This window comes from Lepidochelys kempii, chromosome 19, assembly GCF_965140285.1.
Source record: "Lepidochelys kempii isolate rLepKem1 chromosome 19, rLepKem1.hap1, whole genome shotgun sequence".
Classification (NCBI taxonomy): domain Eukaryota; kingdom Metazoa; phylum Chordata; order Testudines; family Cheloniidae; genus Lepidochelys; species Lepidochelys kempii.
In genome coordinates this window covers 10324453-10348796 of record NC_136398.1, presented here as the reverse complement: position 1 = coordinate 10348796, position 24344 = coordinate 10324453, and the positions used below count along the sequence as shown (strand labels likewise).

The 24344-nt window shown below is 47.5% G+C and overlaps 1 protein-coding gene across 1 annotated transcript; it reads right to left on the bottom strand.

The window, feature by feature from the left end:
• Positions 1-7790: 7790 nt before the first annotated feature.
• Positions 7791-24039, bottom strand: NUDC (nuclear distribution C, dynein complex regulator). Its single transcript, XM_073317619.2, has 9 exons — positions 23876-24039; positions 20239-20316; positions 15320-15523; positions 14654-14740; positions 14125-14241; positions 13439-13633; positions 12314-12397; positions 11117-11235; positions 7791-9292 (listed from the first exon to the last, which is right to left on the bottom strand). The coding sequence occupies exons 1-9, from the start codon at positions 23972-23974 to the stop codon at positions 9241-9243; spliced, it is 1035 nt and encodes a 344-aa protein (XP_073173720.1). The 5' UTR covers positions 23975-24039; the 3' UTR covers positions 7791-9240.
• Positions 24040-24344: the final 305 nt, after the last annotated feature.

The window sequence follows — 24344 nt, the reverse complement described above, 5'->3', positions numbered from 1 at the left end:
GGTGGGGAGGGGATGGGAGGGAGATGGTCAATCAAAGGAACTCCCATGTCTCTCTAGCCTTGTCATTAGACGAGGGAGTGTGGCTGCTTGTAGGGTAACTACCTTGTCATACACTTTTTCAAAGGTATGGGGGTGTGGTAAGAATTGGTGCCAGACCCTTCTTTCTCCTCTTTGCAAGACACTTCCTAGTGGCAGTGGGGCTCCATTGAGACCCGATTGTTGGATTGGAAGGTGGTTGGTTTGGGGAGAGGGAGGGATTTAAATCCCCCTTGTTAGGTCAGGGGTTGCTAGGAGCCTTTCAGTCTGATGTGAAATCTGGAGCTTTCTACATCTAAGTTGCCATTTGAATGGTGCTGCAGGCAGTAATGATTGAAAACTCCCCACTGTTGCGTGGCTGGTGTGAAACAAGCTGGTTGGTGTCAAGCCAGTGATTCCCAGCACAACCCCTGTTCCATTTGGGAGCTACGGTTCTCTGTCTATAGAGGCAAAAGATTGAGACCAAACTCCCCACTTGCTCTGCAGATAGACCCTCCATGTGGAGGTCCAGGGAAAGACGTTTGGACTGCATTTACCCATTGGGCTAAGTAGAGGACATCGGACTGTAGACCTGTCAAGCTGCCATCTTCCACCAGCACTAAATATCCAGTCAGACCCCTGCAGGGAGACAGCCTTCCTTTTTAATGTTCTTTATTTTCATTTAAAAAATATGAAGGGAGGAAAAAATCCTTGCTCTAGGCTGGCAGTGGGTGTTGGCTGGAAGGGATCTGCCAGGGAAGAACCTTTGCTTGTGAACAGAGCTGTTTTATTGGTGAACCAGGGCAACAGGTATATAGAACTAATACGGCCAGCTCCACTTAAGTGGCAGTAACTTAAGCTGCCTTTCAGCCAGCTTTCTGAATAGCTGTCTCATCCGGGTCCTGCAACTGGGCTCTGGCCACAGAATGTCTTCTCCACTATCCCAGTCTGTTTCGAAGCAGCTTTGGAAGAGGGCCCGACAGCTTGCAGCCAGCTAATCACAGGGCAGCCCCCTCACAAAAAGCCACTCTAGGATGCGCCACTTACTCTTTTCCAGCTGCTTTATGGGACCCAAGTAGGTTTCCCTTCTGTTTGGCCAGCTTCCTGTTTGGGGTTAGCTTATTTTGAATTAGTGGTGGGGAACGGCTGATGACCACAGAATTGCTCTGTTGTTTTGTACTAGTGATCAGGCATATTTTTGACACACCAGGCCATCCTAAAAGCTGTGACTCAAGTTATTACTTATTTGTACTGCAGCCGTGACTAGAGGCCTCACCCACAATTGGGAGCCCATCAAGTTACCCACTTTGTACACACATGGTGAGACATGTCCCGGCCCCCAAAGAGCCATGTAATCATACCGAGCTGGCCCTTGGTTCCAAACCCTCATTAATTGCTGTTCTCAGAATATTTCTAGGGAGTAACTAGGATGTCTTCTGCCACCTTAGACTGCTTAAAATAAAGATCTGACAATGCATCCATCTCACTTCTTGGTTCCTTGTAGAATAGCAGTGAAAGTGCTTTAAATTCTCACTCCCGAGCCTGGGTGTCACTTTGTTTCTTGACTGCTGTGTTCTCCCCATTCATGCCTGGGTGTTGAATGAATTTGCAACATCTTTTTGCTACTGGAAGAGTTGTCATGTTTGTCAGTCCAGCAGTTTCTTAGCCTGTGTCTACACTACACAGCTTTTAGCATAGCTGCTGTTTGTCGCCTTTTCTGCTGACAAAAAACTTCCACCCCCAATGAGCGGCATTTGCCGGCAGCTCTCCTGCTGACAACGCGCAGTTCACGCTGACGCTTGTCGAGGCAGAACTTTTGTCTTTTAGGGTTGTTGTGTTTTTTTTTAACACCTCTAAAAGACAAAAGTTTTGTCATTCAGTTGTCAGTGTAGACCTAACCTTAGTTGCTGTATCTGGATCCACGCTGAGTTTCAGTATTGGGCATGGTACTGAATGGGGCAAGTGATCTTTTGGGAAGAATATGGTGACTAGGGAACTAGTGCCATAACACTAAAAGAGACCAAGAGCTGAGCAACACAGGAGGACAGGGATTTTTAGGTAGACTGGTTTTAACATACATTTACCTCCAATGTCTAAATGAACACCTGTGAGAGAGGATTTCCCCCCTCCCACTGCTCAGTTGAGAGCTCACAAAACCTTCAACTTATGGGTGTTACCTTAAAAGAGAGTCTGATTCATGATGAATCTAAGTGTCAGTATTATCTCATTGTCTCACACCTGTTAGTTACATAAATATCTGTGGATTTAACCCGAAGCAGTCTTCATGATGAACATGCAGCTAAAATCAGCAGGAGCAGGACTGAGGTACATTGGGAAACCACCTGTGAATTTACTTCCTTTTGGGAACTTGAGTCAGCATCTTTATTTCACTGTTGACATCTTTGATTTTTTTGGTTAAGATTTTCAGTGAAATAAATAGCAAGTCTCTACTGAGCATGTGTCTTAATCACCATTGGAAAACCACCTAATGGTGCTCTTCAGAGATTTTATGATCTGTCACATGACTATGCCCCTTAGCAGAAATCCAGGACCATGCAGGTCATTGACCTGAGCAACCATGGTCCTATTGGAAAACCCGGGAAGTGGGTGGGCGCAAGCCCATGGTAGCACCTTCATCCTGGCTGTGTTTCTCTGCATACTTATGAATCTAGAACATCCTTGTGCAAAAATCAACTCTATATACACAGACCCCTGCTTTCAAACCCCTTGGCAGTGATTCAGTTTTATTTTGTTAAAGTTAGCAAAAAGCGATTGATCTTCCTGTGAATGAACAGACTCTGGTTAGGTTTGGCAATTTTGATTGTATTCCTGGAGGTTTCATCACATGACATCTTTAATTCCTAGAGACTCTGGGACAATTCTGGAGGGTTAGCAACCCTAACTCTGGTCTGTGTTTTTTTTAATTACTGTTTGGAGCATGCAAAGAAAAGCAAATAAACACCATGTTCCTCTCACCTACCCACCTCTTGAAAATGACTGAATGGCTTCTTTCCATGTGGTCAAAAAGTGATGTTGGAAAATGGACTGTTCTACCTTGATCCTTTCCCAGCCCAGTCCTTATTAGCTTCCTCCCTTAAAGTGAGAGCTGCAGCCTCTGTTCAAACTAAAAAGCAGTGATTTTAAATGCCTAGTACTTGTTCTTTCTCCTGCAAGGCTTTGCTACTGAATAGTTTGTTTGTAAAATAGTACCACAGCCTGGTTTGCTTCTCGTACTGTTTAAACATGTAGCTTAAAAAGCTACACAGGGGCTGGTGTTAGAAAAAGGAAAGTGGGAGGGGGAGAGAATTGTATTTCAGCCTGGAAACACCTCTACAAAGAGTCTTCAGGGCTTTGCCTAAATATGTGGGAAGGGAAGAGCTGAGGCCCCCTGAGGATATGTCTACACTGCAGCTGAGAGTGAGCCTCCGAGCCCAGGCAGCCAGATTCAAGCAGGGCCTGAGCTAGCCTGGATGTTGCAGCTTGGGCTGGAGTTCAGGCTCTGAAGCTTAGGAAGTCAAGTGGGCTTGAGAGCCAGAGCCCCACTGTATACATGACAACTGTTAGGATGCTAGCTCGAGCCCTGCTAGTAAGTGTCTCTACCAGGGCTGGGAGCCTTGCTCCCAGCTGCAGTGTAGACAAAGCCAAAGAGGTGCATGATAAATTGCTGACCTAAGGAACCATTGTTGAACCCAAAGGCTCGAGTAGAGAGTAGATCTTTCGTGGGTGTTGGGCTGCTTCTGTTGTTCCTGCTCTTGTCTGTCTCCTATGCACAATGCAGAGCTAGCTCCCCTGTCTGCTCCCTGTAGAGTTCTATTGCGTGGCGGCATGCTTGCCTTCCGCACCTCCAGCTCCTGTCACAGGATGATTGATTTTGTTGTGCTTCCTGCATGCAGTTTGAGTGTCCACAGCAGGGCAGTGAGCCTGGGGACATTGCCCCTATCTTGAAAACCACCTTTCAAGTTAAACCTGCTTGGGAATGGTGACTAGTATTAATGTACTTGTGTGCTGAATTCTCCTTTCTTTGCCAAGGGGTGGCAGCACTGACCCGCATGATTGACTGCTTTTGTAGCAAAGCAGTTAAAAGCAGTGGATAAGCTGCCAAAATCTTAACAACCGCTTCCCTATAAAAAGTTCTGATTTAAGGGATGTACCTCTGTCCTGCCTCCCTAGGCCCGTTCTCCATCCCAGGTGCCTGCTGGTGGTGCAGGAGTCCCACCACCTCCTGTTCCACCCCTTCCCCAAATCCCTGGCCCCGCCTCCTCCCCCAGGCGTGCCACATTTCCTCCCCCACCATTGCTTTCTACGGCTTCCCCCTGCAACCCCCCGCCCTAGCTCACCTCCGCTTCACCTGCTCCCCCCACCACCCCGCTGCTCCGCTTCTCCCCCGTCCCTCCCAGGCGTGGGAGAGGCAGAGTGGAAGAGAGCGAGGGTCGCGGGGGAGCACAGGAAGTAAGGGGGGGGGGGTAGAGGAACCGCTCCCCACCCCAGCTCTCCTCCACTCCACCACTGCCGCCTCCCACAACTGAGCCGCAGCTTGGCTTCTCCCTCCCTCCCAGGCTTGCCACGCCAAACAGCTGTTTGGAGAAGCGGGAGCGGTGGCGGTGCGCTCAGGAGAGGAGGCGGAGCAGAGGTGAGCTGGGGCACATTTCCAGGGGCAGCACGGCACTGGAATGCCACCCCTAGAAATGTGCCACCCCAAGCACCTGCTTGTTTTGCTGCTGCCTAGAGCCAGCCCTGTCTCCAACAGCCCCCTTCTATAGCCCTACCCCGTGCAGCCTCCCTAGCACAGCGAGTCGGGGCCCCCTTGGCCTGGGGGGCTGCCCCAGCTGAGCCCCATCCTGGCTGGGACTTTCTGGGCCAGCGACTGCCTACCCAACCCCACCCTGTTCCCTGACCGCTGCCCCCCCACAGAACCCCTGCTCCTTATCCAACCTCTCCTCCCAGCCCCGGCCCGGCCCCCTTATCATGCCACTCAAAGCGGCAGGTGCTGCAGAGCTGCCCGGGAGTGGTCCGGAGCGCTGGCGTGCTGAGGCTCTGCGAGCTGGGGGAAACCTCCCCGGCTGGGAGCTCAGGGAACCCTGACAACCGGTTCTAAAACTGCTTCTAAATTTAACCACCGGTTCGTGCGAACTGGCTCCAGCTCACCACGGTACTGGTGGAGGTCTAAAGCTTTCACCATTACCAGGGATTGCTGGCAATTTAGCTCTGGAAAAGTTTTTCAGCTGATGTATCAGGGCTTTTGGGAGCCTACTTACATCATGTGAAGTATGACTCCTGGTCCCAGGAAGTGTCTACAATGCGTGTAACTAGACTGCTTCACATCTGCAATTGTGGATCCACCTTCACAGCTGCTTGGAACCAGAAACCCCCTTTCCCTGCTTTGGTTTATTTCACTCCAGCATGACCCATTCAGTTGGGGGTGTTGTTTTTACTGACCTTTCCCTGGCAGGAGTCAATGACACCTCAGCAGTGGCACAGGACAAGGTCAGCAGGGAGAAACACCTTCCATTCCACTGGCTGGAAGGGTTGAAGTCCAGGGGCTTAGGCCTAAAGCCAAGCTTTGATTCACAAACACAACCTCGGATGTTAGCTGCTGCAGTCTATTCCCATAACTTGAGCAGGGTCATTCTCGGGGGGGGTAGATTTCCCTGCACACATGAATCAACAGCAGCTACCTGCTAACGTGATAGGGGTGCTACTGTAGCAGATTCTCTCTCAAATCCTGGGTGGCTGGCACCTAAAATGGGAAGTCTGGTGCCAGATTGGACTAGAAAAGTGAGATTTAATATCTTAAGGGTATGGCTGAAGTTAATCACCATCATGTGCTGTATAAGATCGGTTTTGTCCCCCTAACAGCCATGAAGTGAACAAGAACAGCAGCTAAGCTCAGCGTCAGGCATTGTCTCAGTCAAAGCAAGGGGGAGGCTCTGTATTTAAAAAAAAAAAAATTAGTAGAGGTGCTTGTCAAAAGGTTTCTCACGTCAGTTCTAGAGACAGCTGCATCCCAATGACTTTTGCTACCTTTGATCTGCTTATTTCCATTGCTGGGTTAGCAATAACTATTCTTAGGGCTGCCTATGGATGCGAGAGCCCTGCTTGCTGCAGACTGAACCCTGCCCCCACGTGGGGTTTGCACGATCTGAAGCAAGAGGTGCAGTTTGCTCATCTATCTTCCTCCTCACCTTTGATCTGACCCTACTTCCCTCCACAAAACAGGGTGACCGAACTCTATTTCTCCCACACCAACCCCTGCCAGCCAGGGATGAAGTGGGGCTGGTGAACTGAGGACATGGTTCGAGGAGGGCGGTGCTACAGGCAGGTCTGGCCTCTGATCAGTCTCTGCCACTGCAGCTGCTGAAACTTGACTCGTTAGGAGGGGCCCGAGGCTGGAAGCTAAGCCTAGTGCAAGCATGGAGGTTAGCCTGAACTTTCCCACTGCTCCTGCTGTTCTCCCACCTCAAGGGACGGACAGAACCCGACAGGCACCTGCCCTCAGTGACTTTCTCTCTACCCCTCTCTGAGCTCTGCAGTTCAGCATCACGGTAGGCTCTCAACACACATGCCGCAGATATGCTGACCTGATTTTTTGGCCTGCTATACACCAGAACTGGACAGAAAAGTTGGCATATATAAACCGTACATTCCAGGAACTTAATATAGCTGCTCAGCCTGCACAGGAGAGAGAAATAATGCTTACACATGTCACGTTAGTGGCTGGCCCAGTCAGTTTTAATGTAAGACCCTGAAATACTTTTTTCTTATGTCTGCACACTTGACTTCAGTGAGGGCAGAAACGACGAGAACTGGTGGTGAAGTGACAGCATAGCCTGTCCAGCGGGGGTGGAAGCTCAGGCAGAGAGTGTAAGGAAGCACCCCTGCACCTCAGAGTGGCAGTTGTCAGGGCAGGTGCCCAGCTCCATGCTCTGTTACAAGGCTGCTGCTGTAGGGGATTGTGCAGGCAGTACTGACATCTGGGGCCAAAATGTACAAAAGCTGAGACAGAACAGACTGGCCTTGGCTCAGCTGAGCGCAAACAAGCTGCCGTGTCCTGCTGCTATAAACCGAAAACAAACAGCCCAGGCACATGGGCAGAGGGGACTTTACCCCTTTGCCCAACTACCCATTCTGGCAGTTTGACTAGCCCCTCCAGTGATACCAAAAGGCAGCTTTTCCACTCCATCTGATACAGAGGCAGCTGATGTGAGAAATAAAGACCTGCTGCTCTCGCTCCATAACCACACCAGGGCTCAGGCCTAGTTCCTGCACAGCAATGTGTGTGGTGAAAAAAAGCCACCATGGCATGTTATGCACCAAGCCTTTTTCACAGGCGCAGCACTGATCAGGCAGGCGGGCAGCTACTTCAGATCGAGCACCAGGGCTGCTATAGGCAGAGGGTAGGCCAAAGAATAGGGCCGTTGGCCAGCCCGGACTAAAGTGTACAAGCTGGGCCCAGGCTCAGTCACAGGCCGAGCTGTGTGCTTCAGGAAGTGGAAGTCAGAGGTGGTGCCCGGCCTTAGGCAAGCTGAGTGTTAAAAGTCCCAGATCAGCAATGCACCAGCCTCTTCTTCCTGCAGACCCCACCTCATTATTGCTTTCAAATGTTTCAGACAGGGCACTGCAGCTCACAGTTGGTCCAGGCAGAGTTTGAGACTCCCTGGCCTAAAACCCCTCATCAGTCCAGCCCTTAGTGTTCTCCATTTCCACCTTCTACTGCTTTCAGACCAGGTGCTGCCCCATTATCAATCCCCACCCTACTTACCACACAATTACACATGCACATCACCCTATTTCCTTTATTTTACAAGTGCAGCTTTAACAATGATATGAACATGCAGAAAACAAGTTACTCAAGTCAGCAGCACCCCAGAGAGGAGAGAATGTAGGGGACACTTGCTGGCCAATCAACAGGTGAAAGAGAGGAGGCCTCTTGGAAAACACTAACTTGACATAGGTGGAGAGATCAAGCTTCCAGAGGGCTTCCTCCTGCCTACCATCCACCCCCTCCCTTTGCAAAGGCAAGAGGGCTTAAGTGCTCCTCCTTCACAGGACAGCAGAATTTCAGCACACCCCTCTGTCACTTTAGTGACCTCTCCCCCCAACTCTGTAGTGAGCCGCTTGTCCCACTTTCACCAAGCTCAACAACAGCACTAAGCCAATCCCATGCAGTGGGCAGATCAGCCACTGAACCCTCCTCACTCCCCAGGCACAATTCAGCTCTAGGGCTTCCCCCAAGCTAGAAAGGCCATAAAGTCCCTTCCCCACTAATTTGAGCAGCAGTGTGGTGACTAGTGGCGCAATGTCCTCTGATAACTGAAATGGATTTGTACCAGTGTGGACTGGGAGGAGTAAAAAATCCTTCTCTGTTGTAGATAAAATGGTGTTTAATTGGCACATTAGCCTCTACTCCAAAGACCAAGGGTGAAGCAGGCCTTATTGAGGAGCTCCCCCACGGCAAACAGATGAAGGCTAGGAAAGCGTTACAGAATAAGCCAACTGTTCCTACACGAGAGCAGAGCAGTCATGCAGGAAGAGTTAAGGGACTTACTCACTGTGAGCAGTGCTGTATTACTGAAGGTAGGACTAAGACCCCAAACGCCACAGCTGTTCCACTGATAAACACGGGGGGGGGGGAGAGAAGGGGCTTAGCCAGGGTGCTGTGTCCTGTAAAAGTTTTACAGGTGCAGCTTGCTTTGGAGCAGGTACATATGTGGGGGGGGGGGGGGGGGAAGAAGATGGAATTTTGCCCATCAAGGCTCCAACTGCCCAGTTTCAAAGCAGGAGCTGGGAGGACAGCTGCATCAGCTGCCCTCCTGTCACAACTAGACTGGTTCTTAACCAAGGACTGGGGTTAGTGGGTCCCAAGAGGCAAGTGACAGTCCCACGAGATGTCCAAACATTGCTTTAGCCTGACTTGCCTAGCCTTTTTTGCTTTACTTCCTCCTCTCTGCCAAGCAAGGTCCTCGGGATCTATATAAATGTGAGCCAGCTGGCTACGGGTCTGGCAGGCGCTGCTGCTGCAAACTGATACAAGGGCCTTGCATTGTGCTGGACTGACAACAGCGAGGATGCCAGTCATGAAGCTGCTTCCGTGGCAAGTTCACTTGGGGACGACAGGAGTGTTTACTTGCCCAAGGTCAGGAGATGACCCTTCCCTCCCCCCGACCCATGCACATCCTGCCCCATTCCATGGTATGTCTCAAGGGGGTGGGGGGGGGAAAAAGGGGCTCAGTTGAATTTAGCCTTTGAAAAGTCCATTTCTGGATGCTGCTCCATGAACCTGTAAGAAAGAAAGGTGCACAAGTGAATGAGCTAGGTAGGCTGCATGCTACATAATGTTACTTTGCAACGTCATGCTCTCTGGTGTGTTTGATATTTCCTAGGCACTGTTCAATCTATCCTCACAACAGCCCCTGTATAGTGGGGAGGCATTAATCGCTGCTTCCACATAGGAAGAGGATAGCAATGCCCCCTCTACTGTCACTTTCTATCATGATGGCTGCTGCCCTCCCCTTCCCCAGGCCTGCAGGTCTCACATTAGCCATGTTGATTTGCAGAGCTTCCCGTGCAAGGAACCCTGGACACCACCTCACTCCTTCCTGCTCCCGTTAGTAATATCAGTAACATTACCCAGTCATCAAGGCCAACAGGTGTAAACAAGCAACGGTTATTAATGGGACACACCCTTGGGAACTATTACCTTCAGGCCAGACACGTAGCAGCTGCGATGTTGATAATGGGGGTGAGGGGATTCTGATCGAACCTTAGACATATTACTTAGTCATACATATTACTGGGGATGTTAGGGATGTCTCCGCTACTGAGGTAGTGAGAATAGTAGCAAGAGAAGGATAGCACAGAAACCCAGCTCCAGTAAAGTTAGGCCAAACCCTGCCCAAATGTACAGCTCTTCCAGCAGCTTTGATTAGCTTCATGCTCCGTCTGCCACTGCAAGCAGGTTTGGAAATACTGCATCATGCAATGTGAACAATATGGTACAAGGAGGCGACCCATCGATGTAGTTCAGCACTATGCAACCGCTGGCTAGGCAGAGGGCTATATGCAACCACATTCCCATTCTGCATGACGGTGGAGAAGTGCTGTTGCAGCGGCATGTCAGCAGAGAGGACTTTGTTGCCAGAGAGCAGGAATGTAGCTGGACATCACCAAAGCCCACTATGGGCCGGACAGTCTAAACTTCATGCCCATTCTCCACCAGTCAAAGAACACTGAGACTAAGCTCATGGAGAACATTCAACAAGTGGTCTCGTGTACAAGAGATCCTGTCTACACTGCTCAGGGAAGCAAGGGCAAACCCAGATTCTTGGTGAGAGGAGACCATCTCAGTTTCGGGTCTGATGTACGTTTTGGAACAAGAAGTCATCTCACTAGAGGCACACAGCACATAACCCTCATGGACCTTTAGCTTGAACGAGCCCCTATGGTGCTGATCAAAAAACTACATCAGATAGTACTGCCAGTAAAGTCTGCAGAAAAACTGTCCTGCTAGATTAATCCTTGTTTCACCCCAGGGAAAAGATGCAGTTTTGCATTTACAAGGGGAAGCTGCACAACCTACAGTTACCCTTCGTCTCATCACCAGCAGATGTGGGCACTGACCCCATATAGCCTTGTCAGGAAAGTTACTCACAGGAACTCCAAGGTGCAGTTACGCCAAACAGGGCTATAAAGATATAAACGTGCTATTGGCTTGGAGACAACTGTCTAATATAGGATGTGTGGGGGAGGAAAGATTATCTGGGCTACTAGGTTGAGGGAGATTAATGAGCTTTTATGTGATCTCACTGGCTCCATAGAGACAATACCTCCAGCCAAGACACCACCTGCTGTGTCTTACTCCCTGCACTTGAAGCTAGCCCTAGAGCAGAGCTGTGCAACACAGCACATTTCACGGAGGGTCAATGTCTAAAACATTGCAACTGAATTCTGCACGTGAATGCAGACAGGTTCCAAGGCCAAACTTGTCTCACACGCCATCAGTCATTCTCCCTCCTCCCATTACTCCATGACATATGGCTGACACACAAAATTGCTCAAGGGAGGTGGGGAAGAAAGTACCCATGGATGAATTCTCTGTACGCACTTTTTCAGTATATCCTGCTTCTTCTGTTCATCAGATGTGGGGAGCCCCATGGATTTCTGACGTTGATCATACATCATTTTCTCCACCATGCTGCGAGTTTCACTGTCCAGGTCTGACAACTAAAACCCAAAGAGATTCTGTTATAGATGGAGGAATAAACCACAGGCCCCATGGCCTACATACAGAACCTCTGCTTACAGTGAATTAAGACAGTAAAATTTCAATCCACTATAGTATGCAAACTACAGACCTACTTATAAACTGACCTGTAAATCCAACATCAAAACCTTATTGCAGTGAGTGCAGGATTCAGTTTGCAGGGTAGCTTTGAAGTAGCCAATACCAGCTCATGCTTTTGAATTATTTAACTTGCTAGATCATCTCTTTCTAGTTATGCCATCCATAACCCCAGTCAGGGAATACACTCACAAAGTCTCTCACAAATATTCAGTTAGTCATACTCTGATCCAAAAACTGTTCCATGAGGAGGCAACATGTCTCCTCATGTTCCTTTTAACATGCTCCCTACACCACTCCAGGTGAACACTCACTGGATTCTATAGGAGCAAACTTTTCTGGAGTAACACTGAACTCATGAAAACAACAAGGAGTCTGGTGGCACCTTAAAGACTAACTGATTTATTTGAGCATAAGCTTTCGTGGGTAAAAACCCCACTTCTGAAGAAGTGGGGTTTTTACCCACGAAAGCTTATGCTCAAATAAATCTGTTAGTCTTTAAGGTGCCACCAGACTCCTTGTTGTTTTTGTGGATACAGACTAACACGGCTACCCCCTGATACTGAACTCATGGTATTTGAAGTCAGGGGAAGGGGTTTTCCTTACACAGAGCAGAGGTTTGTTCTCAGACTAATGCAACATTGTCACCATGGGCAGTGGCAAGTTTACACCTTATTTTCCCAGGACACAAGAAATTCTACAGTCCCACTTCTAATTCAGACCAGGTCTCTCATGGGGCACTGAGACAAGTTGTGTGCCACACTTCTTATAGTTTCATAGGTCAACATTTCTCCCAAGTCTTCATCCCCTTTGGATTCTGTGTCCTTTGGCCCCATTTACTTTGCTTGCAGATTGAATACATGGTAGAGGCCAAAAGGTTTAAGAAAACCTTGATCACAAATTGATCACCGTACACAGCCCCTGTTCACTATGGCTAATGGGGTGACAAGCAGATATTACCTTTGAGTTCTCTGGGTTAATTTTCTTGGTGTTGATTTCTGGGTCCGTGGAGACTAGCTTGCTCCACCATTCCATCTTGTTGATCTAAAAAGAGGAGAGGAGGCAGTAAAGAACACTTCACAAAACAGCAGATTCTCTGAAAATGCTCATCTGGATATTTAGGTGGGTTACTTTTTTGTTACAAAGAAACAGAGTTACTGGAATCAAACCCAGCTCATGTAGCCCTTAAATGACAATGACCGCCAGAAGATAAAGCCTGGGTATAAGGTGGCTTTCCCACTCTCAATCACCTCAGTTTAATCCCAAATGGCAGGAATTACCAACGCTAGCAACAATCTGCAAGGAGACAGCGTCCAGAAAGGGCAAACCCATGTTCCTATTATTAATCAACTGCAACTGAAATGACATAAAAGTAACACTGCCACACTGAAACCTGCCAGCACATGACACACCAACTGTGCCCAGATGTTCACATACCACAGGTGAAAGACAGACCAGAACTTTGCTCCAATAATCCACCCAACTTTAAAGAAAAGCGGACTCCATTCTCAAAGAGTGAATGACCAATCCAGGACCAATTAAAAGTTACAGCTGAAGATCTGGTCAGACTCTAGTCCTCAATACACTGATGTTCCTAAGTGGAGCAGTATATAGGCTCAAGCAATACTGTACCAAAGAACAGGAGTGGAAGTACAATCTTAACTCTCAAGGTTCCTGGCTCTAGGAGATGTATAACAGACATGAGCCTGAATGCTATCACTGATTCATCCTGCTGTACCTTGTACAGGATGTGAGAAAAATTTCCAGACCTGAGCCATTCTTTTTAGGTGACAAAACTGAGGCCTGGTCTACACTAGGAAATTAGATCAGTATAACTATGTCACAGTAAAAAAATCCACACCCCTGAGCAACACGATTAAACTAACCAAACCCGAGTGTAGACAGTGCTAGATCGATGGGAGAATTCTCCTGTTGATTTAGCTACCTCCTCTAGGGGAGATGGAGTATCCACTGCTGCACCATTTTAAGTGTAGACATGCCCTGAAGAACTGTCCGAGATTGAGATGTCAAAATACCGTGTGTATGGATCACTGGTCTGACCCAGTATGGCATTTATGTTCTTACCTTCTCCAGGTGCACGGTGACTATTTTACCATCCTCAATCAGCCAGGAGCTTTCCTCCACCTTCACTTCATTGTATAGATCTCCTTCAATCACTGGGGGGTGACCCTTCAGCCCCACTTTCAGGTGCCGTCTCTGAACGTCCACCACCACATCCTTCCCCTTCAGCCGAAAGCTCACCTTGAATGGGATGGCCAGCTGGACAGGAAAGAGAGAAAGAGGGATCAGAGAGATCTCTCACTTCCCCTTGTGTTACTGCTCCAAGACTTTCTACCTTGAGTTCATCTGAGCTACACGGTATATGCTAGAGTAGGACATGCTCTTTGTGCATTAAATATATGGATTCTGTGGGGGCTGAAGCAGACATTTGGCAAGATGATGCCCGACAGGTCTCAAGTGGGTTGCACAGGATGAGCAAACTATGAGTGCTGTCTCACTTCAACAAGGTCAAGATTGAGGCAGAATGACAAAAAGGCCTCAAAGCATCTTGTCTACTAAGCTCTCTCCCTCTATGGGTGTGCTACAGCTGAACACTGTTACTATTATCTTCTTGGACAACCAGAATACAAAGCATATCATTGAGCTAGCTGACCTTGTTGCTCATCAACGGCTCCACAGTTCATAGCAGTGCCTGCCCTCAAGTTTCAAGGCTAGAGTTCCTCACATCCCCAATCAAAGGCAGCACTTACATCCAATTCAGAAAGGGTCTGTGTCCACCTATAGTTTGGAAGGTCAGCCCCATTCCCAGAGTTTGGTTTAAGTTTTCCTTTATCCTTCTCATCTTCTTCTTCTTCATCATCAGTCTCCTAAACAGACAATTTAAGCATCAGTAAAGAGGTCTTCAAGCCTGCATATACATTTCACTAGTAAGAATGGCTCTTTAAATTCATATGGGATTTTCCAGTTAATTATGTTTTTTGATGCCCAAGGCACTCCACATAGATCCAGCCTGGAATTAGAGGGCAGAGATTTCCTTTTAAAGCATCAGATTTTTAATACATTAGGAAATGTCTTTGAGAATCTTTTGCACTCGCCAAATGGGCAGGGAGTAGAGATGGCAGAAGCACTGAAGACCTCCAGCGCACGCTCTCACAGAAAGAGGACGCTCCACTCTGTTCAAATGGCATACTCCTCCACATACCGAGAGGCCACCTCAATGTTGTTCAGATGCACACTTCCTCCTCCCCAGAACTGAGGAAGTCTCTGGGAACACATTACCTGTTTGCTGGGCTCTGGAGATTCCGTTTGATTCTCACAGGGTTTCACTGAGACATCTTTGGGCTCATCTTGTTTTTGCTCTTTTTTCTGTTTTAAAAAAACCCCAAACCCCCAGACTGATTATCTGATATCTGTGAAACTCTGACAAGTGAAATGTACTAATACAGCACTAGGTGGCCCCATTTCCTTCTATAGATAAAGCTGCAGACCTGCGCATGACTCAGAACTACAGGAAACTTGGGGGGGTTTCCAGCTCTACTGCACCACATAACAGGAAAGCCCCACTCTCCGAGAGGCAGTCTGGCATGGTGTCAGCCCTCCTCTGCTCCCTTCCCCAGTGTAACTGCACAGAGTTACTCAGAGACCGTGCCAGAGCGCTCTGTTGCAATAACAGCACTTGCTGAGGGCACTGGGGCAAAGTAACCTGTAAGAGAACCAAGGAAAAGAAAGATTGGACAGGCTTAGATTAACTTGGAAATGCAACAGCTGCTCCAGCCTGGTATTCTGGATATTTGTACAAGCACAAAGCTTCTAACTGAATTATACCAGTCACTACTGATTGGGTTGCACACAAGCCAACAAAGAAGGCTGGCTCTAGCCCCAGACAGTCTCCTTTTAAAAGGCAGATGTGTGTGTGCACACATGTGCACCATACTGAGCTCTCACCTGGTCAATTTCCTGTTGCAACCTTTCCGCCTCTTCCTCTGTAAGCTCCTTGATCCTTGGCTCATTATCTTCCTGCTTCTTTTCTTTAACGAGTTTGGCAGCTCGCTCTGCCTTTTCACGCCGTTCTGCCTCTTGCCGGGCCTTTTTCTCCTTCCGCTCTTTCTGAGCCAGCTTGTTGTGGTGGTTGAACGTCTCTGTGATTAACTGAAAGAAAGAAGCCCAATGATGGAGGAGTTTTAAGACTTCACCATACTCCCGAACCTGGGTGGCAGCAGCTGAAGGGAGACTTCACCTCCCTTATAAGTCTACTGCAGAGCAGACACGTTCCCCAAAAGCACTGACCTAGGGATATTTCCCTCTCTTTTCATCCCAGATTTGAGATGGTGTCTGACAGAATATCTGGGAAAGTTCAAAATACTTTCCAAATCCCTGCCCATAGGAGAAAAGTACTCCTTGAGCTGGATTCTCCATTGCCCTGTACCTTGTGTAGTGTAAAATCCTACCATTTGATTTGACAGTGTTTAACAGCTACTTTGCAGAGGTGAAAGTGCAATGGGGATTCAGGACCCTAGTTTGTATATTCAGCTCTGTGCCAAGGATTTGTAGTCTCACCTTAAACTATTCATGTAGTCTCTGTGCCTCACTCATCTGTAAAATGAGAAGAATACTGTCCTAACTCACAGAGGACCAGGAGGCTCTGATAACTAGTGTTTGTCAATGCTTTGAGATTCCCCCCGTGGAAGAAGTTATAGGAGTATAATAACTGGATCCGGATGCTTTCCAGGTGGAGTACACTGAAGACCTTTCCCATCTGAAGCATCCCCATATACACTAGATGGATAATTATCCAATTTAATATTTAGATGGTAAGCTATTTAGGGTGGAGAACTTGCATTCATACTATTTTTTGTAAACACCTTGCATTGTTGGCAGAAGGGGGCGGGGGGGAAGAAATAACAATGAATACTTAAAAACCTAGAAGGTATAGTTTGTGGGAGAGAGATTTTAAAAATTTGAAAACCAAATTATATTGCTTGGGACCAAGTTACCATATAACCCTGCCCCAGGAGCACCCAAGAAAGGCAGAATATCAAGGTCTGTGACGTAAATGGCTGCACTGCTTGGAGGGAGAGTTGAGTAAACAGGCAGGAAGCCAGAGAAATAACCCAGCTGTTGATAATGCCAGAGGTACTGTGCAAGGCAGCACGTAGTGAAAACATAGTTCTACTATGGAAGACACACAAGCTCTTCAGACAGGAAAGAGAACATCTGGGGAGAATGTAATACAGGGCAGGTGGGAGCAATGCTGGGTACCCCTGGTAACCATCACAGATGGGAATCAAGAGGAGGGGAAGAAGAGATTCCTTATATCAAAGGGTATGAGTTTAATCAGAAGAAGTGCCAAGGATGTGATCGGCACTTATCAGGGTGAACTAGGCCAAAGCAGCTCAGAGATTCTGGACCTCAGCTAATTATACAACTGACTGCAAACCAGTACAGGGGGAGAAAGATACAATTATTATTAAATCTTTATGTACACAGCAGGAGTGCAGTACTCTGTTCCCTCTAAGCTGAGGGACCACCCAGGAGTGAATCACGCACTTGATTAGCAGAGCCACGGCAGCATGTGCTCAGGTGGCCCTCCCCCCACTGCTCTGCAGTCACATTGCTCCTGCCCTCTATCTTGGAACCCCTGGACAGCTGCTCCTGGGACCCTCCTGCTTGCTGTGGAGGGGGGACAGAGGGGGTGCCGATATCAGGGTGTCCTGCTTCCCCTGCCTCCCCCCCCGCCCATGTATCCCATTTCCACAGGGGGGGGAAGAGAACACAGGGCTCAGGAGCAGGAGAGCTGCTGTGATGAGTGAGTGCCTTAAAGAGATAGCGCACAGTCCCTGACTTCCCCAGCGGCCAGAGCATGCATACTGTCTCTGTGTCTCTCTCACACGCACACTCATACTTGTGTTGTTGTTGGTACTTCTTGGTACTTCCTGCAGTGCACATATATTCTATGTAATTTTATTCTTTCAAAGTGCTATTATTTTAGTTTCTGGACTGGTCTATGCATTTCATAATTTTATTTCTTTTATGCTTAAAATTTAATTCTTTGAGTAGTGAGTTCTAAAATGCATAATTATCCCTATGGTAATTAAAAAATTATGGGGCTTTTTGTTTCTACTGGTGACACAGATCTGCACATTACCTCAATATTGGTGCACATTACAAATTTATTCCACACATGGATGGAAAAAATTAGAGGGAACACTGGCCTGTAGTATCTTCTTTGATATGATATTCAAAACACACTCCCTCTGTTGTATACATAGAAGTGGAATTGAGTCTCCAAAAAGCCAAAAGGATGGTACTACTAAAATAGCATTCTAATTCATTTGGGGAAGGGAAGTGAAAAGGAGACAGGTGTGTCACAGGGTAACACTGGCCCTTTAAGAGGGAAGAGGCCAGTGCACCTGCAACTGGTCAGTTGACCCCAAATTAGGCTTAAGAGAGGGCATCTGGGCACTTGAGGGCAGGAGATTGGGAGAGTCAGAACAGGTGAATGGTGCCTGAACCCGAGAGTGAGCAGCAAGGAAAAGGTGGCAGGAGTTGCTTGGAAGAGAGCTGAATCCATATAAGAACTGGAACAGAACTGCTGGTGAGAACTGATTGAAGTGGGGAATCCTAGATGAGTGGAAGGCTTGGGTAGTGGCTCCTAGGAAAAAGGGGACGATACAGCTTGGTGAGGGGAAGCCAAGCCTGGAAGAAAGAGGGTTGATGCAGGAAGTGGATCCCCTGTCAAGGGGCAGGGCTTACAGGAAGGGAGGCCCGGAGGAGTGGAACACTGCAGGAGGGGGAGCTCTTATGGCAAAGACCTGAGTGAAGGGCTACAAGAAGACTGGTCACTCTCAGGCAGGAAGGCCTGGAGAGAGGGACTCTACATGGGTGTAAAAAGAACTTGGAACAGAGTGCTGTTATTGACTTGGGTCGGTGATGTGGCAGAGCTCAACCTGAAGAGGGGAATGGGGGGGGGGGGGAACCACTGTATTTTCATATGTTTACTGTGGAAACTGCAGAATGGGTTTATTACAAGGTTTTTGGGGAATTACTGCAATGGTGTGTACCAGTTATGCCCAGGGCAAGCTTTGTATCAAAGACAGACTATGTTCTCTTCATGTGTGGATAAGAAGGAGAAACTGAGGCTGGGAGAACCTGTCAGGCCACAGCCTGTTGTGGGGGTGCTGCTTGGTGGAGCTGCCCTATGAAAAGATTTTTCTCCAGAATCTTTCTCCCTCCACAAAAGAGGATTCAACATTATGGTTTTCCTGCCTCTACAGCTAGTCAAATTCCAAGCTATGATCCCAAAAAGCTGCGTGAAACAGGCTCAGTGTTCTTTCCCAAACGAAGGTGGGAGAAGCATGCTATTTCTGTCCACCTAACCTACATCTCAGGAGAGTCAGGGGCTGAGATCAGGACACTGATGCATACCCAGCAGCAAGTGGCAGGGTGTTCTGCAACCATCTGACGGTGAAATTGGCTCTGTTTCAAATGTTGGAAGACCCTTAAAGTTGCTTCAGCATTTGAATAGCCATGACCAGAAGTACAAAATATGTATTTGCATGTGGTATCGTTCACTGCCTGTATAGTGATTTGTCAAAGACTTGCCCTTACTGAGGAATGAATCCAAAGTGAGGATGATAATTTTAAAAACAAACCCTCAGTCAAACACAGGAAGGTTCTTTTAAAAAAAAATGGGGAGGGGTGTCAGTCATCTGAAACTATCAGGAGTGCTAATCACATTTTCTTTCTATAACTATATGCCAATCTCTTTGTGATCTTGTAGATTTCTAACTCGTCTCTCCCCAGACTGAGGGGAGGAAGAAGAGTTAATCATTTGCATCATTTTCATCCTAAAGCTTCTTTTTCCATTTCATAGATTATGCAGCATGTATACATTATGCAGCATTGACAAAACCATATGGCAGTGGTTCCCAAACTCTGGCCTTCAGATCAGCAGTGGTTGGTAGAGCACTTAACAGCTCTGTGGTAGAGCACAGAATTTGTTAAACTGCATTAAAGCACCTACAAATATATTAATTTCCCAATACTGATTTTTTTTTTTCCATGCAAGAATGGCTGTAGTTGCCGGCCACAGATGTTATTCAATAGCCAGTAGGAGGGGATGTGATCTGTATGGAAATTAATGTTTCCATGAGATGTTACTAAGACATAGTCCACAACGTGAAGAAGTTTGGAACTCCTGCTATGTAGCTAACTACAGAAGGCATTCAGAAAGTTTAGGTACTTCATATTTGAGCACTTAAGTCTGTTGTGAGATTAAATATGAAATGTAGTACTCTGCAGTAGGGTCAGGAATGCCAGCCTGCTGGAAACAGAAGGGTCCAGGTCTCCCACACCCACACAGCAACCACCAGCCTCACACCAACACTGTCGTATCCTGCAGCTCAGAGACAAAGTGGTAACTACATATGCAGTGAGACGGACTTTGTGCTTTTTCTGAAATGAACAAACAAGGTAACCTGGGGTTATCAATCCTGCGGTGTCTGTCACAGTTAAATCAGTATGTCTGGCAGGCTTGCTTTCCAAACAAGCCTTTGGCCAGAGCATGGCCAAAAAAACCAACAACCTTTCACCACTGATGCCACTCACACAAGCAAACATGCTCAGCTGTGGATGGGGCAGTCTATTATTACCTTGTTTCCTTAGTATGTTTCAGCAGTTTCACAGAAAGTCAGGCCCATAGAGCAGTAAAAAGAATCTGATGGCAATAGGAGAGCATGTGGAGGCAGAGCAGTAACTGGAGAATATGGAGAACTCCGTCTGCCACAGAAATGAGTGTTTCCAGATAGAGCAAGCTATGCTCTATATATGTAAGAAATCAATCATGAAAATATCAGGGGAGTTACCTTCTCTGCTACTCCCTCTTCTCCTCCTATGAAGAAATCAGTTTTACGTCTGAGGAAACTGAAGAACGTGTTCACAAGCTGAAAGACAAAAGACAAGTAGTTTCAGAAGACTTGAAATAAAGATTTCAACTTCCCAAGAGAAAAACAAAATAACTTTACTCTTGGCCTGCCAGGACACCAAACTGCCACCAGATCAACAAGAGATGCTAGTTCCCATCAGTACTTCTCGCCTCAGTAAGGAGAGGTTTGTGTGTGTGTTTTTTTTTTTTTTTTTTTTTGATCTGTACTGTAATCCCCAGCCAAGTCTACTTGGAGATCTGTTTAAATCTTGACATCAAACTCCTGTACCTATTTATCAGAAACAATTAGCGTATTCTGCAAAGATATGCCTTCTGGATTCTCTACCTTCAAGAGATTTTTATGAGATTATACAATGGGCAAGGACTGATAAATTCCTTTTGAAGTCACCTTCCCTTAGAAGCACCATGACTACTATAGTTACAGTGGGGGCTTCTAGAATTATAACCTTAAAACTATCTGGTGTGTGAGGATTTTTTTTTAAAAATAACTCTCAAACTTAGGTCTCTTTGCTCATGTAAAAACCCCAGTAGTTCTCTCTCTCTCACCAAGTCATTCCTCAGCTCTGAGCAATGCTGTAGTAGCCATGGGAGACCTTATGTGATCAAATCTTATTTTTTTTGAGAGAGAGACTACAGCACACTTACTTAAATATGAAGAATTATAAACTGCAGCTATACTTATAAGTAGTAAAGCACATGTGAATCAGTATCCTAGACTTCACTAAAGAAAATTAATCTGTAAAATTTTGTAATTAACAATGGCCAGCAATGCAAACTAGAACAGGAGTACTTTTGGCACCTTAGAGACTAACAAATTTATTAGAGCATAAGCTTTCGTGAGCTACAGCTCACTTTATCAGATGCATAGAATGGAACATACAGTTAGATATACACACAGATAGGATGGCCCACTTAGACAGTTGACAAGGTGTGAGATACTTAACTTAAGGAAATAGATTCAATATGTGTAATGACCCAGCCACTCCCAGTCTCTATTCAAACCCAAGTTAATGGTATCTAGTTTGCATATTAATTCAAGCTCAGCAGTTTCTCGCTGGAGTCTGTTTGAAGCTTTTCTGTTGCAAAATTGCCACCCTTACATCTTTTACCGAGTGGCAACAATGCAAACAAGGTCTTAATACCTACTGCACTAGTTTAATAAAGCCAACCTGTTGCACAGCTGCAAGAAAAGTCTGTAGGTCTTGAAATAGTTGTTACAATCCCTTATCACTTTTTCCTAATCTTATTAGTATCACTGAACAATTTTTTTTTTTAAACAGTCTGGTAAATGAGAACTATTTGAGCAAGTATTCTCATTTCCAGGCCCTAAACCAAGAAAAGTTCTTACTGTCCAAGGAAAGGATACATGGACTCAATAGAAGCAGACAAATAGATGCTCTAATATGGCACAGCTAAAGGATAGCATTTCATAATGGTCCAGATGCATGGGCTGCAAAAAGGAATTGCTTCCATCGGACATCTGTAGGGCCATACAAAATTCACAGCCATGAAATCTGGCCACCCGCTGTGAAACTTGGTCTTGTGTGCTTTTACCTTATACTATATACATTTCACAGGGGAGACCAGAGTGTCTCAAATTGGGGGTCCTGATCCAAAAGGGAGTGGGGGGGGTGTAGGGGAGGTTATTTGGGGGGGGGGGGTGTCACACTACTGGTCAGCCTTCTGCACTGCCTTCAGATCTGGGCAGATGGATGGCGCTGACTGTTAGGCGGGCGCCCAGCTCTGAAGGCAGTGCCCCACCAGCTGCAGTGCAGAAGTAAGGGTGGCAATACCATCCACCCTTACTTCTGTGCTGCTGCCTTCAAAGCTGGGTGGCCAGAGAGTGGCAGTTGCTGACTGAGGGCCCAGTTCTGCAGGCAGCAGTGCAGAAGTAAGGGTGACAATACCATACTACACCATCCTTACTTCTGCGCTGCTGCTGGCGGTGGCTCTGCCTTCAGAGCTAGGCTTCCAGCCACCAGCTGCTGCTCTCCAGCTGCCCAGAAGTAAGGGTAGCAGTACTAATTTACTAATTTTTAAAATCCTATGAATGTGAAATTGACCAAAATGGACCTTTAATTTGGTAGGCCCTAGACATCTGACAAGACTAGACTATATAGGTATGTTTCAGCATGGCAATTTCTGCAAGAAATTTAAAATTTCTGGGAGATGGTAGAGGAAAGGAAAATAGTGCTCACTGAGACTAAATCCTACCCACACCTCAGCTAAAAGCTATACTATGTCAGTAGGAAGTGCTGTTGCTACTATGGTTTCCCTGACTGATGTGGGCAGGGACTTGATCCTGAAACCCATGGTAACCTCACCATCCTATTTATCTTCCTAGGTCATTTGAAACACCATGTAACAGTCATCATAACATTTTGGGATGACTGTCAGTACAGAAATCTCTGTGGCCAAAGAAATGGCTCACGTTTAAACAATTTTGCTTGTATCAGGGTTGCGACGCTAGAAGCTGGGACTGGATGGCGGGATGTATCACTTGATAAATTGCCTTGTTCTATTCACTCACGCTGAAGTACCTAACACCAGTCACTGTTAAAAAATAGGATACTGTGCTAGACAAACCATAGGTCTGACTCAATATGGTTTTTCTTAGGGTCACACTCTCCAGGGGTAGGACTCAATGACATGATTGACAAACAAGTAACCTGCCCTATAGATATAATATATGTAATGTAGCTGTGTTGGACCCAGGATATTAGAGACACAAAGTGGGTGAGCTAATATATTTTACTGAACTGGGATGATGATTTCCAGACCTGAAGAAGAAGTCTGTGTGGCTCTAGAGCTTTTTTTCTCTCACTAATAGAAGTTGGTCCAATAAGAAAGATTACCTCACCCACCTTGTCTCTCTAATATAGCTACTCATTCAACTTACTTTTATATTACATCCCTTTGCTTGTATTTTGTCTATTGAAATTGTAAGATGGGTGTGGATTTTGTCTTCTTGGCTGTCTCTGAAAGCCCATACATGTCAATAGCACCATATTAATGAGAAATACATTCAAGTCAATGTCTTCCAGCCATTACCCCAGGCACCCTGAGTCCTGGGGACTCTAGTGGAAGCAATAACAACGTGTGTAGAGGCTGCTGGCAAACAGCAACATGGCAACCTCTGGGTGACCAACAGGAGCATGCCTGCCTCTGAAACGACTACCCCAGCCGCAGACCCAGGACACAAGCACCATACCGACCCCTTCCTCTTTATTAAGAATCACCGTTTCCCTACCAAAGTCGCCAAGCACGAAGGCAGGAGGGGAAATAACGGGCACATCAGATGGCGGGCGGGGGGAGAGGAGAACCACATGGCTTAATGCAGCCACCAGAGCACGTGCACAGGAGCTGGGGGGTATCACAGCTTTATTCCAGACTCATCTCCAGGGGGCTCCCAACCAGGGTGGGGTGAGCCCTGCACCCCAGCTCGCCCCGCCCCCGCCCCCCTTTCACGCGGCCCCGGAACAGAGTTCGGAGCTCAGGGGGGAGGAGTCGAAGGTGGGGGAGGGGCGGCCTGACGAGCGCGTCCATCCGGGCGTTACCTCCCGCACGCCGCCCTGGTGCTGCTGGGCCATGGCCAACAGCATCCCGTCGAAGCGCTCCTCCTGCTCCGCCGCATCCGCCGCGCTCGGCCCCATCATTGCCCGCTGCCGCCGCCGCCGCCGCTGCTGCTGCCACCGCCGATGCCTCACACCGGAACCGGAAACCCCGCCACCACTCGGCCGCTGAGCCCGTCAGCCAATCCTCGCGCCCAAATCCCCCCAATCTGCTAGTTGATTGGCTGTCGCCGCGGCCAATCCACGGAGAAGAGGCGGGAGCCCCGACACAGGTTCTGCGCTTGGCGTTGGTTTCTATGGTTACTGACAACGTCCGGGGCCTTCCAGAAAAATCTGCGCAGGGGCCGCGTAGTCCTAAGGGGGAGGGGTCAAAGGTCAGGGGTTATAGGGGCGTGAGGGGCGTAAAGGGTCCTGGTTCTGGGGTGGGAGCCCCAGGGTGTCCGGGGGGCTCCTG